The sequence below is a fragment of the Giraffa tippelskirchi genome, chromosome 2 (assembly GCF_054371585.1).
Source record: "Giraffa tippelskirchi isolate mGirTip1 chromosome 2, T2T-mGirTip1v1.2.pri, whole genome shotgun sequence".
NCBI classification, from domain to species: Eukaryota; Metazoa; Chordata; class Mammalia; order Artiodactyla; family Giraffidae; genus Giraffa; species Giraffa tippelskirchi.
Window position 1 is genome coordinate 157,662,909 of NC_137276.1, and position 13,234 is coordinate 157,676,142.

The 13,234-nt window shown below is 36.5% G+C and overlaps 1 protein-coding gene across 10 annotated transcripts in view; it reads left to right on the top strand.

Annotated features, from left to right (window-relative positions):
• TP63 (tumor protein p63) overlaps positions 1-13,234 on the top strand; it is a 245,886-nt gene that overhangs the window by 82,741 nt on the left and 149,911 nt on the right. For 8 of the 10 annotated variants that reach the window (XM_081536846.1, XM_081536855.1, XM_081536864.1 and 5 more), the window contains 2 exons: positions 9,290-9,418; positions 10,175-10,307. In XM_081536846.1, coding sequence (XP_081392972.1) covers positions 9,290-9,418; positions 10,175-10,307 — 262 coding nt within the window. The remainder of the gene's footprint in view (positions 1-9,289; positions 9,419-10,174; positions 10,308-13,234) is intronic. The other 2 variants (XM_081536925.1, XM_081536916.1) reach the window with 1 other exon arrangement.

Sequence of the window (13,234 nt, forward strand, 5' to 3'; positions counted from 1 at the left end):
TCAAAAGCCTCTTGTAGAATGAATAATAGAATTTTGGAACCAGAGGACCTTAGAGATCATCAGTGTCAGCCTCCTCACTTCACAGAGGAGGACTGTAAATCCCATAGAGGGTCAGGGGCTTGCCCAAGATCACCTATAAGCTGGGGTTCTGACCTCTGTCCTGGTAGAGTTCTCACAGTGTAATGGTAAATAGCACAGCCTGCAGAGCCTGTTGCCCTCTCTTATCAAGTGTGCATCTTTGGGTAACTTACTAGTCATCTGTGTGCCTCAGTTCCCTCATCTATAAAATGAGGATAATGATAGTCCACTTTATTTTGGGTAATTGGGTAGATTACAAGCGTTGCTATCTGTAAAACATTTAGAACAATGCCTAACATGTGATATGTGTTCTATAATAGTAATTATAATTATTATACTGTACTGTTTTACTCGTGATAAAAAAAATCTTAGTGAATAAGACTGAGATAATATCTATTTAAGGATACAGATTTGGAGAAAATGCAGATTTCTCAAGGTGCTCTATTTTTGATGACAACTGCAGTGGGATAGATTTCAGGTGAATTGCAAAGCTGTGCGTTTTCATGTGCCGTTTTGTTAAAGTGTAGATTCCTGGATCTCACTCTAGATTATCTGAATTAGAGTCTCTTGGAGGTATGGACAGGGACTTTGTATTTTCCAAATACAGATCAGTGAGTCTGTAGAGCAGTAAAGTGTGGCACTTAGTGCCCCTTGCTTGGGAAGTGGAATAACCTCCTAAAATCAGGATCTGAGGCCTTCCCTCTCCATGAGAGATAGATACTCTTCTCTTTTCACTGCAACAGATATGGAAATCGAGGCTCAGAGAGGCTGAATAACTTTCCCAAAATGACTGGCTTTGTAAATAACAGGATAGAGCCTCTGAAGCCAAATCCTTAAGACCTGTTGAGTTGCCATCTTCCCAGTTACCATGTGATCTTGAGGAAAAGCATGACTAGGTTTCAATTTTCTTATCTGGAAAATGGGGTAATATTGGTATTTACATGATATTATGAAAATTAATATATGTCAAGTATACTGCAGAGTACCTTGCCCATAGACACAATCAAATATTAACTGTTATTTCTGCTCTAGATATTGGCATTGCTATTTTTACTCCAACTTTCCAAATACTTACTTCAATAAGTATTGACTTGGCCCCCACCCCACCCTTGTACCAGATACTCTGCTATACTGTGAAGCCACAAAAGCCAAAAACTGAAATAAATGACATTCTTATCTCGAACAACCAACCACTCAATGGAAACTAAACAAAAAACTAAACTCTAACAAAAGGTGTGATCCTGATCAGACAGGAACCACAAAGGGCCATAATGATTTAGCAAAAAACAAAACTTATCTACAAGGATCCCTTAGAAAATGTCACTCCACGTAGGTGAGTTTTTTAGATAAACTGTTTCAATAGCATTTTTTCATTTTTATATCATACTGTAGATATTTCTGAAAATAAAGCATACATACTCTGCTGTCCTTCTAAACCAAGAATAGGGCTTCCCTAGTAGCTCAGTTCGTAAAGAATCTGCCTGCAATGCAGGAGACTTGGGTTTGATTCCTGGATTGGGAAGGTCCCCTGGAGAAGGAAATGGCAACTCACTCCAGTATTCTTGCCAGGGGAATCCAATGGACAGAGGAGCCTGGCAGGCTACAGTCCATGGGGTCGTAAGAGTCAGACCACCACCAAACCAAGAAAGTGTGTGCCATGAAAATGCTTGATGACTCAGAGTTGCCACTGAAAACCTTATTCATTGGGTTGTGTCATTACAGCAAAGTCCTCAGGGGCTTCTGAGGATATAGCTGTCTCTTTGTTTCCATTTTTGGTTTTAAACTTTTTTCTGTCTCTTGTATTGCTATGAAACATCCACTTCCCTCCTTTAGAAATCTTTGTGGTTTGTCACAAAGAGTGAAGACTTCAGAGTCAATCTGATCTGTATTTGTATATTAACCATGCTAGTTTGTATGAACCAAGGCCATTCATTCATTCATCAAATGTTTATAAATGCCATATTATTATGTCAGAAATTCTGGTACTTGTAGGGATACAAAGACATATTCATGCAATTTTCTGTCTTGGGAGACTATAATGTGGAAGTTTCTTAATCATTCACAACTATAATTTTCTCACATCTCTCAAATAGAGCTAAGGCAATAGCCAACATTGAAATATTAGGAATTTGGGAGAAGTGATAGGAGAGGGGTACAAAAATACCTACATCAGTATGGCAATGACTTTTTTCTTTTATTAAAAATATTTTTGTTTGTTAATTTATTTGTCTACTCTGGGTCTTTGTTGCAGCATGTAGGGTCTAGTTCCCTGACCAGGGATTGAACGTGGGCTCCTGGTATTGGGAGCATGGCATTTTAGCCACTGGACCACCAGGAAAGTCCCTATGGCCTTTTTCTTAAAAGCAAAAAAAAAAAAAAAAACTTCAGATTTCTTTCATGAAAACTAACACTAACATAGTTCTTTAGTAATGGCAAAGTGGCACAACAAGAACTTTCAGAAAGGAAAGGAAATTCTTTGCTTATGAAACCTTATGAAAGGTTTCATAGGAATGAGATATTTTCAAAAAGCAGTGGAAGCCTATATTTCCAGGTGCTGTAATAGGTTCTGGGGATGCAGAAGTGAACAAGGCAATGGTTGCTCCCAGTGATTTTGCATTCTGATGCAGAACTGCCAATAGACCAATAAATACATAATACAGTTGCAGATAAGTGATTTAAGAAATATATAGAAGTTCATAGAATGATTTTATTGAATTTATTTGTCTAAATCCAATCTAGTGCATTCCTCAATACTAAGAAAATTCCTCTAATTCAATTTCCCCACAGTCCTTCTAGACCTTTATACTCCTATGAGACTATCAATAAAACCCCTGTGAATCCTCATTTTTAGAAAGTATAGATGCTGAGAAATAAAGTCCTTTCCAATGTTTTTGTTGTCATTGTTATTGTTGTTCTACAACTCTGTGTTGTAAAGAACCAGGAAATTAATAACATGGTTCTTGACTTCCAGTTCCTTACTTGTTAGTTGGGGCAATGCCATTTCAACATGAGTAAATTATAATAGAATTAACTAAGGAAAGGGTGCTTAAAGTGTGCCAAATTGAGGAAATGAACTCAAACAAAAAAAAAATATTGTCACTGGCTTAACCCATCCAGCAGCTATAACAAAATACCACCAAATGGCTTATCAACAACAGAAATTTATTTCTCACAGTTCTGGGATCTGCTAAGTCCAGGATCAAGGCACTAGCAGGTTCGATGTCTGATGAGGTCTCACTTCCTTGTTCATAGATTGCTAACTTGACATAGTGAAAGGGGCAAGAGAACTCTGTGGAGCCTCTTTTTAAGGGAACTAATCCCGTTCATGAGGACTTTACCATCATTACCTAATCACCTCCCAAGACCTCACCACCAATAAGTTTCAACATACAGATTTTGGGATATACACAAACATTCAGTCTATTGCAGTAGCCCTTCTGAGCTGAGTTTTCTACTGGATGTTGGCAAATGTAAATAATAAAGCTTGTGGGAAGATAGTGGAGTATAAGAGATCATGATCTGAAAAGATTCTTGGCTGAAAACAAGCAAGATGTAGAATGCAGCTGGCTGAATATTTTAGAAAAGAGGGTCTTCTCAAAAGAATAAAGAGAATGATGGGCCAGAGCTGATTAGGTTTTGTCCAGGGCACAAAGATGAGTGACTGCAAATTCTGAGTCAGGGAAAAGTGACCTGATAAAAATGCTGTCTGGGGAAGACTGATGATCATATGCAGGTTAGAAGAGAATTCTGACAAGTGAAATGAAGGCAAAAAGAAAGTTCAGTGGGAATTGGGAGTGTAAGAAAAAATTTCTCTCTATAAATCAGAGAAAACTTACCGTTAAGGCAGCAAATACCTATGATTAAAAGAAGGGCACAAAATATAAGTCTTAGAAGATTCAGTACGTAAGAGAGGGAAAGATCACCTCAGAGTTAAAAACTGGTGAGTTGACATTAGATACACTGACTCTAATGAGAGAATTTGGGGGTTGGGGCATGCTATACAGTAGGTCCTTGGTGCTTACCTATTTTATATGTAGTAGTGTATGTATGTTAATCCCAAACTCCTAAATTATCTCTCCCACTCTTTCCCCTTATCCATTTAAACTTCGTTTGTCAAAAGTGAAGCTGGAAGATGGGTTTGACTTTAAGAGAAGGAACAGACTGGTCATTTTTCAACATGAAGTTGAAAAGAAAATATTTCCTTCCAAAAAAAGTTCTTAATGGGCCTGATTTAGATTATGTGGGTGACTTCCAGGAAGTGAGTTCACCTTAAGTATTTGAATAAATTTACTCCTCCAGGGGTCTTGGGCACTGTTGGGTTCAATAAAGAGGCAGTTTACTGAAAGACATCAAGGTGCTCTTCAGCATCCTTAAAATTAAGCATGACAATTAATAATGATAATAGCAGAGTAAACTGAAACCAGGAGAATGTTTCTGAACTAAAAATGCAAAAGAAATTGTGTGATTTGGACTGCTCCTGAGGCCAGTCAACACCCAGGGATTGAACCTGCGTCTCCTGAATTGCTGGGCAGGCATATTCTTTATCACTGAGCCACCAGGGAAGCCCTGAATTAATACAGAGATTTCACCCAAAGGCAAAACATTGGAAGATAGGTAGGACTTACTTCATTCTTCCTGATACCAGCTGATCACTTCCCTTCCTTTCTCTCAAAAATATTTTGTGTATTTATTCACAAATGGAAATCAATACTGGGTTTGCAGAAGAGAGACCCTGAAGATCCTCAAACCTAGACAATTGATTTCTTTTTAAACAGAACACTTTCTTCAAATGAAATCTTGCTCAGAGCCCTAATACATGGAAAACAGACAAAAGTCAAACTTCATTGTATTAAGGACAGGTAAGTTTCTGGAGATCTACTGATATAGCCATTTCTTTACCTATGTGAATACACTGAGGCACCTAGGGTTTCATGAAACAATTTGATAACCACCAGTCTATACCACACCCCACCCTCATCTTTTTTAATAAAGCACTCTTGATGCTTGAGGCAGTGAGAGAGGAAGCTGCCCAATTTAATGTTGCAAGCCTGAGACAAAAGTGGCCTAGGAGAAAGTGACAGGTGATTGGCGCGTTGTTTTGGTCCAAGGATACAGATACAGAATGCAAGATTTGAACTGAATTGAAATGAGGGATGATTCCAGTTTAATGCAATTATCAATGCGTCTGTGTGAGACTTTTGCAATTTTAACAAACCTTTCAAATACATTATTTAGGTAGCTTAGTTCAGTAAGTATTGCCTGGATACAAATCATATAGTATTTGATCTAATAGAATCAGTGTATTGATTATGTAAACACAATCATTGTTTGTGTAAACAAAAATGTATAACACATTTTCTATAGGTAAACCTTTCAAATAAGGCCTTCAACCACTCTGTGAAGGAAGCATAGCTGGAAAATGTATGCTACAAAAATACTAAGTAGCATGGCCATGGCTTCACAGAATGTCAACAGTAAAACTGAGATTTGAACCCAAGCCTGTCTCACTCCAATACCCATGTTCATTCCACTCTAACCTCAAGGAACTATCAAACTGCAAAGATGAGAGATCTAGGCTTAGCCTTCAATTATTTAAAATTCTTTGTCGTAATTTTTACACAAGTAAAAAGCTAGCATTTGCGAGATGCAACAAAAGGCGAAGAAAATTTAAAGAAAAATTTTATTTCAATTAAGCAACCGGGAAATCCGCTGTGGGCTGGAGAGCACTGAGGACTGGGCAGACGTTTGAAAGGCAGCAGAGGAGAGATGATGCTGTTTATGTAACATTCAAGAAAACTGAAGCTCATACAAATGAGGGGCGTTTTCAAGATGATGGAGCTGATTAACAGTAACATCAGAGATACGGGGAAGGTCTTTTTAGAAATCAAAGAGAAACTAAAGGGAAAATATGAAACAAAGGAATATCAGAGTAAGCATGAGAGAAACCAGAACATCCATGTAGAAATAGTAAAAGAAGTAGAAATTCTAAGTGACTATGGAGTCAATGATATTTTTTTCTCTCTGCTTTAGAGGGAAGTGACGGCATCTAACTTCCATCTAAGCTCCTTTCTTCTTTTTGAGCCAGCCCCATACTGTCTGTTATTTAAGATCTAGGTTATGTTAACGGTCTGTCTCTTAAAAACTATACCTACATTTCTGCCATCTTTAAGAAGAAACTTGTAGTTTTTCATATTAAATGTCACATACTGAACATCACTGAGAATCTACTTCATGCTGCTGAGTTTACCTTCTAGTACTCACCTGGCTGTCAGGGTCCCAATCATGGTGTTAAGGTCTTTGGATATTAGGGATGTGCTTGTGGGTCCACATACAGGATAATCCATATGACAGTTTATTTACATTTTGGAGTTTGAATAATTCATACATTTGTTTACCTCCATTTTTTTCACTGCTTAGGACTTGTTTTTATTTTCTCCACTTCCTTCTCCTTCTGTCTTATTTGAAGGAACATGCTATGCTATGCTATGCTATGCTAAGTCGCTTCAGTCGTGTCCGACTCTGTGCGACCCCATAGACGGCAGCTCACCAGGCTCCGCCGTCCCTAGGATTCTCCAGGCAAGAATACTGGAGTGGGTTGCCATTTCTTTCTCCAGTGCATGAAAGGGAAAAGTGAAAGTGAAGTGAAGGAACATAAACATATTCAAAATCAAACATAATCAAAAGTGTCACCTATGGGTGAAATCTTAACTCTCAGTCAGTATTAGATTTATTAAATTTCACTTCCTTTCTACTCACTAGTTGGGAGCATATAAACCAAGTCTGGATTCTTTCCCCAAAAGAAATAAAGAAAATGAATTTACTCTTGATGTAAAGATATTGGATTTACAGATGCTCTTCTAATTATAGACAGAGTTTCTGGATGGGCCCATGAGGAACGTTGTAAACTTTCAGAGCCCACTCTTATTTCCACCTCCATCAAGTTAACTTTCTTACTCATTGTACCTGCTTTGCCTAGGTCATTGCATCTGTTCTCATGGATTTTTTTCACCCTATGATGAGGATTTCTGTTTCTAAACTTCTGGCCTGTTTCTCTCCCATAAGTTTAAGGTTTATTTGACTGTGTGCTATACTTTTAATATGTTCCATTGTTACCTCAAACTTAATATGCTAAGATGCAACTCATCATCTCTCCTTTCTTTCCAAGCCAAATATTCCAACTGTATTCATAGGTTTAGTTAGTGGAATCATCAACCACTGAATTCAATAAGGTTGAAACTTGAAGTCATCCTTGCCTCTACTATTCCTTCTTCTTCCATCAGTACCATAAACAATATCTGATTTAACCTTCTCACTAATTATTAAAATTGTCCCCATCTTCTCCATCCCCACTTCTATCATCCTGCTGTCTTATCTGGACTTATACAACAACCTCATAAACTGATAGGCTATGAATCCTTCCTCCATACAACTTTCGGATTTATCAATGTAAGACATATTCGGTGTCAAACTCATGCTTCAAATCCTTTAATACTGTAGAGGTGGCTACATTAACCTACGTATGTGATAAAAAAATGTATAGAAATGAATACACACACATAGACACAAAGGAAAGTACAATATTAGAATTTCTGAATAAGATCATATCAATGTCAATATTCTAGTTGTGATATTATATGACAGTTTTGTAAGATGTTACTTCCAGTTGGGGAAAATTGGGTAACTGGTACATGGATATGCTCCTTATTTTTTATTATAACTGTATGTGACTCTATAATTATTTCAGAATAGAAAGTTTGCTTTAAAAGATCTTAAATTCTTCAACACTCACCAGAAGAATTTAAGCTTTTAAAACAACATGTCACAACATGTCACTCTCCACCTTTATCTCCTGGCATTCTCAGCCCAACATTTTTACACGAGGCTAATAGCGTCACAGACTGCTCACTCTGTCACTTTAGGCCTTATCTGGCCTGACTAATTTCTTCTCATCATTTAAGGCTTTTTCCTTGATCTATCAGATGAGATGGTATATGTCATCATTGTACTTTTACAGTGTTATGCACATTTTTATCACATTTATTAGAGATTTTCTCCCCCTGTTTTAACTTCTTTACCAGGACCTTTTAGTGGGTGAAAGAGTCTTATTTACTTTTATTTCCAGTGCCCATTACTTTCCTGACAAATAATAGATGTTCTTTGTATATCTGACTTTAGTAAATGAATGTGTATCTCTGTAAAGCTTGAAAACCATCAACAAATCTAATGTTATTATCTTCTATTATATAACTAGACTTAAAGCATTCACTTGCAAATTTAAGATGATTGACTATCCTATTATTTCTTTAACTCTTTATAATTCTAACAGTAATGATTAAGAGCTTAGCTAAGTTCATCCTGAAGTAAAATTAGTCTACTGATAATCACAATGAATCATATACATTTAAGGTGAGATATGCAGATAGAATGCAGATTTGGAGACTATATAACCTGAGAAAGCTGATGTTTTCCTTCACATGTATAAGGATCAAGTTTTCTTTCTTTTTTTTTTCAAGTAAAAGCAAACTTGAGGACCCTATAACAAAATGAAGCAAATAGAAATATCATTCATTTGTAGTGTATTCAGATGTTTGCTTATCCCTCGGTCTGATATAGAATTCTACACTCCAATTAAAAACCACCCATGCATACATTAAGATATGTAACTGGTGATTAAAAAAAAAATAGAATTCGAAAGTTTGAATTTATTGTCCCTGGGCCTGATGCTAAGATGGTAGTTAGGAGAGGGGTGATTATGCTGAGGGTAAAATTTAAGATGTCTAAACTCATTTTTATTTTCTGATTTTGCTTTTTACTTGCTGGAGGTTTAATGAGCAGATAATCAATTGAAACACTTGTGAAATGGGTTTAATAATAGGTCAGACTCACTGTCAGACTTAGTGAGGGAATGTTTATTTTCTTTTTGAAATCTGCAGAATGTAGATTTTGGATAGTGGAAGTACAGAGTGTAACTTTCCTAGTTAAGAAATAGAGCTTTGATATTAGACTTGATTGCCTGATTTTAATGGCAAAATGGGATCCTTGCCACTGCCTAAAGAGATACTAGTTGCTTAACTTGTAAAATTTGCCGTGTATACCTGCATGTTTTTGAAGGCTCACTCACTCAATTTTTTGATTGACTATGTTTTAATTTTAATATTCTGTCTCATTAATATAGAAACTGTAACCCTAGTTTCATTTTTATCCTTTTAAGGTTTGTAGAAACCCCAGCCCATTTCTCTTGGAAAGAAAGTTACTACCGATCCACTATGTCCCAGAGCACACAGACAAGTGAATTCCTCAGTCCAGAGGTTTTCCAGCACATCTGGGATTTTCTGGAACAGTAAGTATCAAATAAGTAAAAAAGCTGTTTTACGTGAACTGTTATAAATAGGTAGTGGTGGATAGTCGAAGTACTCCTTATGAAGGCATGTTTTAGAATCAATAAAAATCAGGTGATATTATTGGGAAAAAATTATTCTCTCCAATAGCATCTCTGTGTTCAAAAGTCAGCACAGATTTATTCAGTTTTCAACACCAGAAAATCATTATTGTTCCAAGGTGGTATAATTTTGGAGGATCAGAAGGACTCTCCTACCTAACCCAAAATAACTTCCCCAATGACTCTCTGATACTCAAATTCATTCCTTTGGGTTAAAGACTCTCATATATTTTTATATTGTAAATAATCTCTGAGAAAGTAAAACACTAAATTTTATTGTTCATTATACCTTGCTAGGAAAAGGATAATTATCTCCTTAAGATTAGGTTGGGACACTTAAGTAAATTAAGGGAAAGATGAAACAATATCAGAGTATTGGGGACCCATACGATTAGGATACATCTCTGACTCGTTCCTTCTATTCTGTGTTCCACCTAGTGATTCTTTGATGAGGGCAGTAATTTTTACTTTACAAATGGAGCTTAGATTTGGAATGCCAGAGGTTTCACATCTGGGAAGTATTTGAGCCAGAATTCATGCTGACTCCAACCAATGAGCCTTGCCAACTTTAAAGCAGAAAGAGCTCATTGTTACCAACTGAATGCGTGTGTTAGTCCGTTTTCACACCTAACACACTTTTGTTTTCCTTTATGGCAGACCCATCTGTTCAGTTCAGCCCATTGACTTGAACTTTGTGGATGAACCATCAGAAAATGGTGCAACAAACAAGATTGAGATTAGCATGGACTGTATTCGCATGCAAGACTCGGACCTGAGTGACCCCATGTGGGTGAGTGGCATGGGCTTCCCCTTTAAATCTGTGGGCCATGCTATCCACTTCTGTGTTATACCTCTTCCATGGCACATAAAAAAGCAGGTGACTCTGAATGGTCAAGGCCATTGGAAAGAGAGTCATTGTGGTCAGCAGAGAAATAATTAAGAGCTGTGGATTCTGATTCTGCCTCAACTCTGCATAATGTATATGTTTCCATTGGTGTGGAGAAGGGGGTTGGAAGTAATTCCTTGCATTCTTTATCTGAATTGCTCCTTCCAGTGTTTCACAGCTGGTGGAGACAGAACCAAAGTCAAGTCCTGAATTGTATCCAAAGCACTTTCTTCTATGGCAAACTGCCTCTCTTATAGAATTATCCTTTTTAAATGATGGAAGATGAAGTAAATTTTACACAAATGCACAGATTCAAGTACCTGGTAATAGAGTAAGAGGAAAGAAGCTAATATCTAAAATAGGCTCGCTCTCTCTTTTTTTTTTTTTAACTTCACTGCTGGGTCACTCATGGCCTTAGACCTCAGTTATAAAATGGTAAGAACTCACATGTACACACCTCCCAGGCAGCTAAGGAGTATACAGGTTAAGGATAGTAAACCATTTTACTGAGGTACTGAGGAGAACTTTCTTGTATTTGTGCAACCCATCATGCTAACTGATGTGTTTTCTTTTCTTTTTTGTAATCGTTCATTCATCCCACAAGCCCTACTGCTTTTCCTGTATAAAAGCAAACAAAAATCTGTAGAAAAATAGAAACTAAAAGAGCTAGAAAAAGGGTGGGGTGTCATAGAGTGTCTGCTGATGTGTTTAAACAGAGAGCTTTATAATGTACCATGCCTTTCTTTTTTGGAGATGGGGGCGATTACCAGGTAACTTTATTTGAAGGAATGGTACAGATGAAAGATGTTTTGGTATACCCTTGTCTTTCTGATTCAATGTGAGATTTTACTGGAATTTTCACTGTTACTTTTTAATATAGATTGTACTTTTTAATATTGGGAGAAGAGGAGGTGGGGGAAAAAGGAGAGGAAATGGCCAAAAATAGAGAGTTGTAATTTTACAAATACACTGATAGCACCAAATTGATAAATGAAAAATACACTTCTTCATTGGCCCATTCCATCTTAATATAGATTCAGTTCTCAATCATCCTTGAGCTAATGAAAAGAAACTGATAGATATATCCAAGGTTAAGTAATTCAAAGCCTGGAAATGTATGATAATTAATGTATAATAATGTATAAAAATGTATAATAATTAAATATTTATAAATATATAATTCTGATTTGACAGTGACTTAGAAATTAGGATAGTCCCAATTCATTTAATAATATCACCTCTTACGCTGATAGGTTTGCCTAGGCTGGTGCTCTATGTCTTCTTACATTCTCTCCAGGCAGGGATTTTTTGTTTCTCATAAAAACAAGTCAAAGTTATTTAATTTAAAATGCAGAATGAAGTATTTTCATTTTCAGTTCCTATTATTATTATCTTCTCACATACTGAAGCATATGGTTTTTTAATGTGCCATGCTATTTCTTCTTTGCTATTAGACATTTTCTCCCTGAGAACATCTCATTTTTTTCCACCTCATATCTAGCCATTTCCTATCCACCCCTCAACATCAAGCTTGCCTTACCTTCTCTAGGAAAAGATTCCATATCACTGTTCTCTACCAGTCTAAATTAGATATCATTCTACAGAAGCAATCTAGGTATAATTTTAATCATAAGACTTATTATATAATATTAATATTATATAATATTTCTTTCTCTTTCTCTAAAGGGGACCAGTGTCATATTTTGTCATGCACAATATATTTTTTTTTTTGCCATGTTTTACCTATAGTAGGCCCTAAGGAATTTTTAAAGTCATAAGAAATGAGACTTGGAAGTTATCTAAAAATTTAAAATGTTCTCTTTAAGATAGCCCTGTCCAAAAGATTTTTTTTTTTCCAATGACTAGAATGTCCTATATTTCTATTGTTCAACACAGTAGACATTAGCCATGTGAATCCTTTGGGCATGTGAAATATGGCTAGTGCAAATGAGAAACTTAATTGTAACTTTAGTTAATTTAAATTTAAACTGTTTCAGGCAGCTAGTTGGTAGTGTATTGGGTAGCAAAGTTCTAGAATACCACCAATCGGGGAACCATTCTTTGCTTCAGCATTCACAACAGCAAAACTTTCTGTCTTGTCCTTCTCTTGTATTCCTTCCATTTTGATTATAGTAGATCAGTATAAAAAGTGTTGTGCTCCTTCTTTACATCCATTGTTTCCCCAGTTCTGTTTGAAAGTACTCAGATTTGCCATTTGAGTTATAAAGGTTCAGTCATTTAAAGTTCATTTGGGTGCTTTGGGGGCTTCCCTAATGGCTCAGATGATAAAGAATCCTCCTGCAATGCAGGAGACCCTGGTTTGATCCCTGGGTTGGGGAGATCCCCTGGAGAAGAGAATGGATACCCATTCCAGTATTCTTGCCTGGAGAATTCCATGGACAGAGGAGCCTGGCAGGCTACAGTTGACGGGGTCACAAAGAGTCAGACATAATTGAGCAAATAACACTTTTACTTTTGGTGCTTTTACAAAAGAGCTAAAGGAAACTTTGGAGAAAACCTAGTGGAGTATCTAAGTAAGAATCAGCTAAGTTATACAGTGATCTTCTAAGAGGGTAAGGAGGAAGGAGAGAAAGGCAAGGAAATTCACAGATAAAATTGCTCTTGTGGCCAGTGTCTTCTTTAGCTAAGAAGGCACTGCCTTGTTTTTTAGGTTATTATTAAGAAAAACTTGAGAGGATTATTCATTTATATTCAAATATTTTTTTTTCTGAGCATCGGCTATGAATATATACACCTGATGTTGATTCTTTTTAATTGATTTTTGTTGATGCTTATTTATGCTGGTGCTCATTGAAACTGAGAGTATTTCA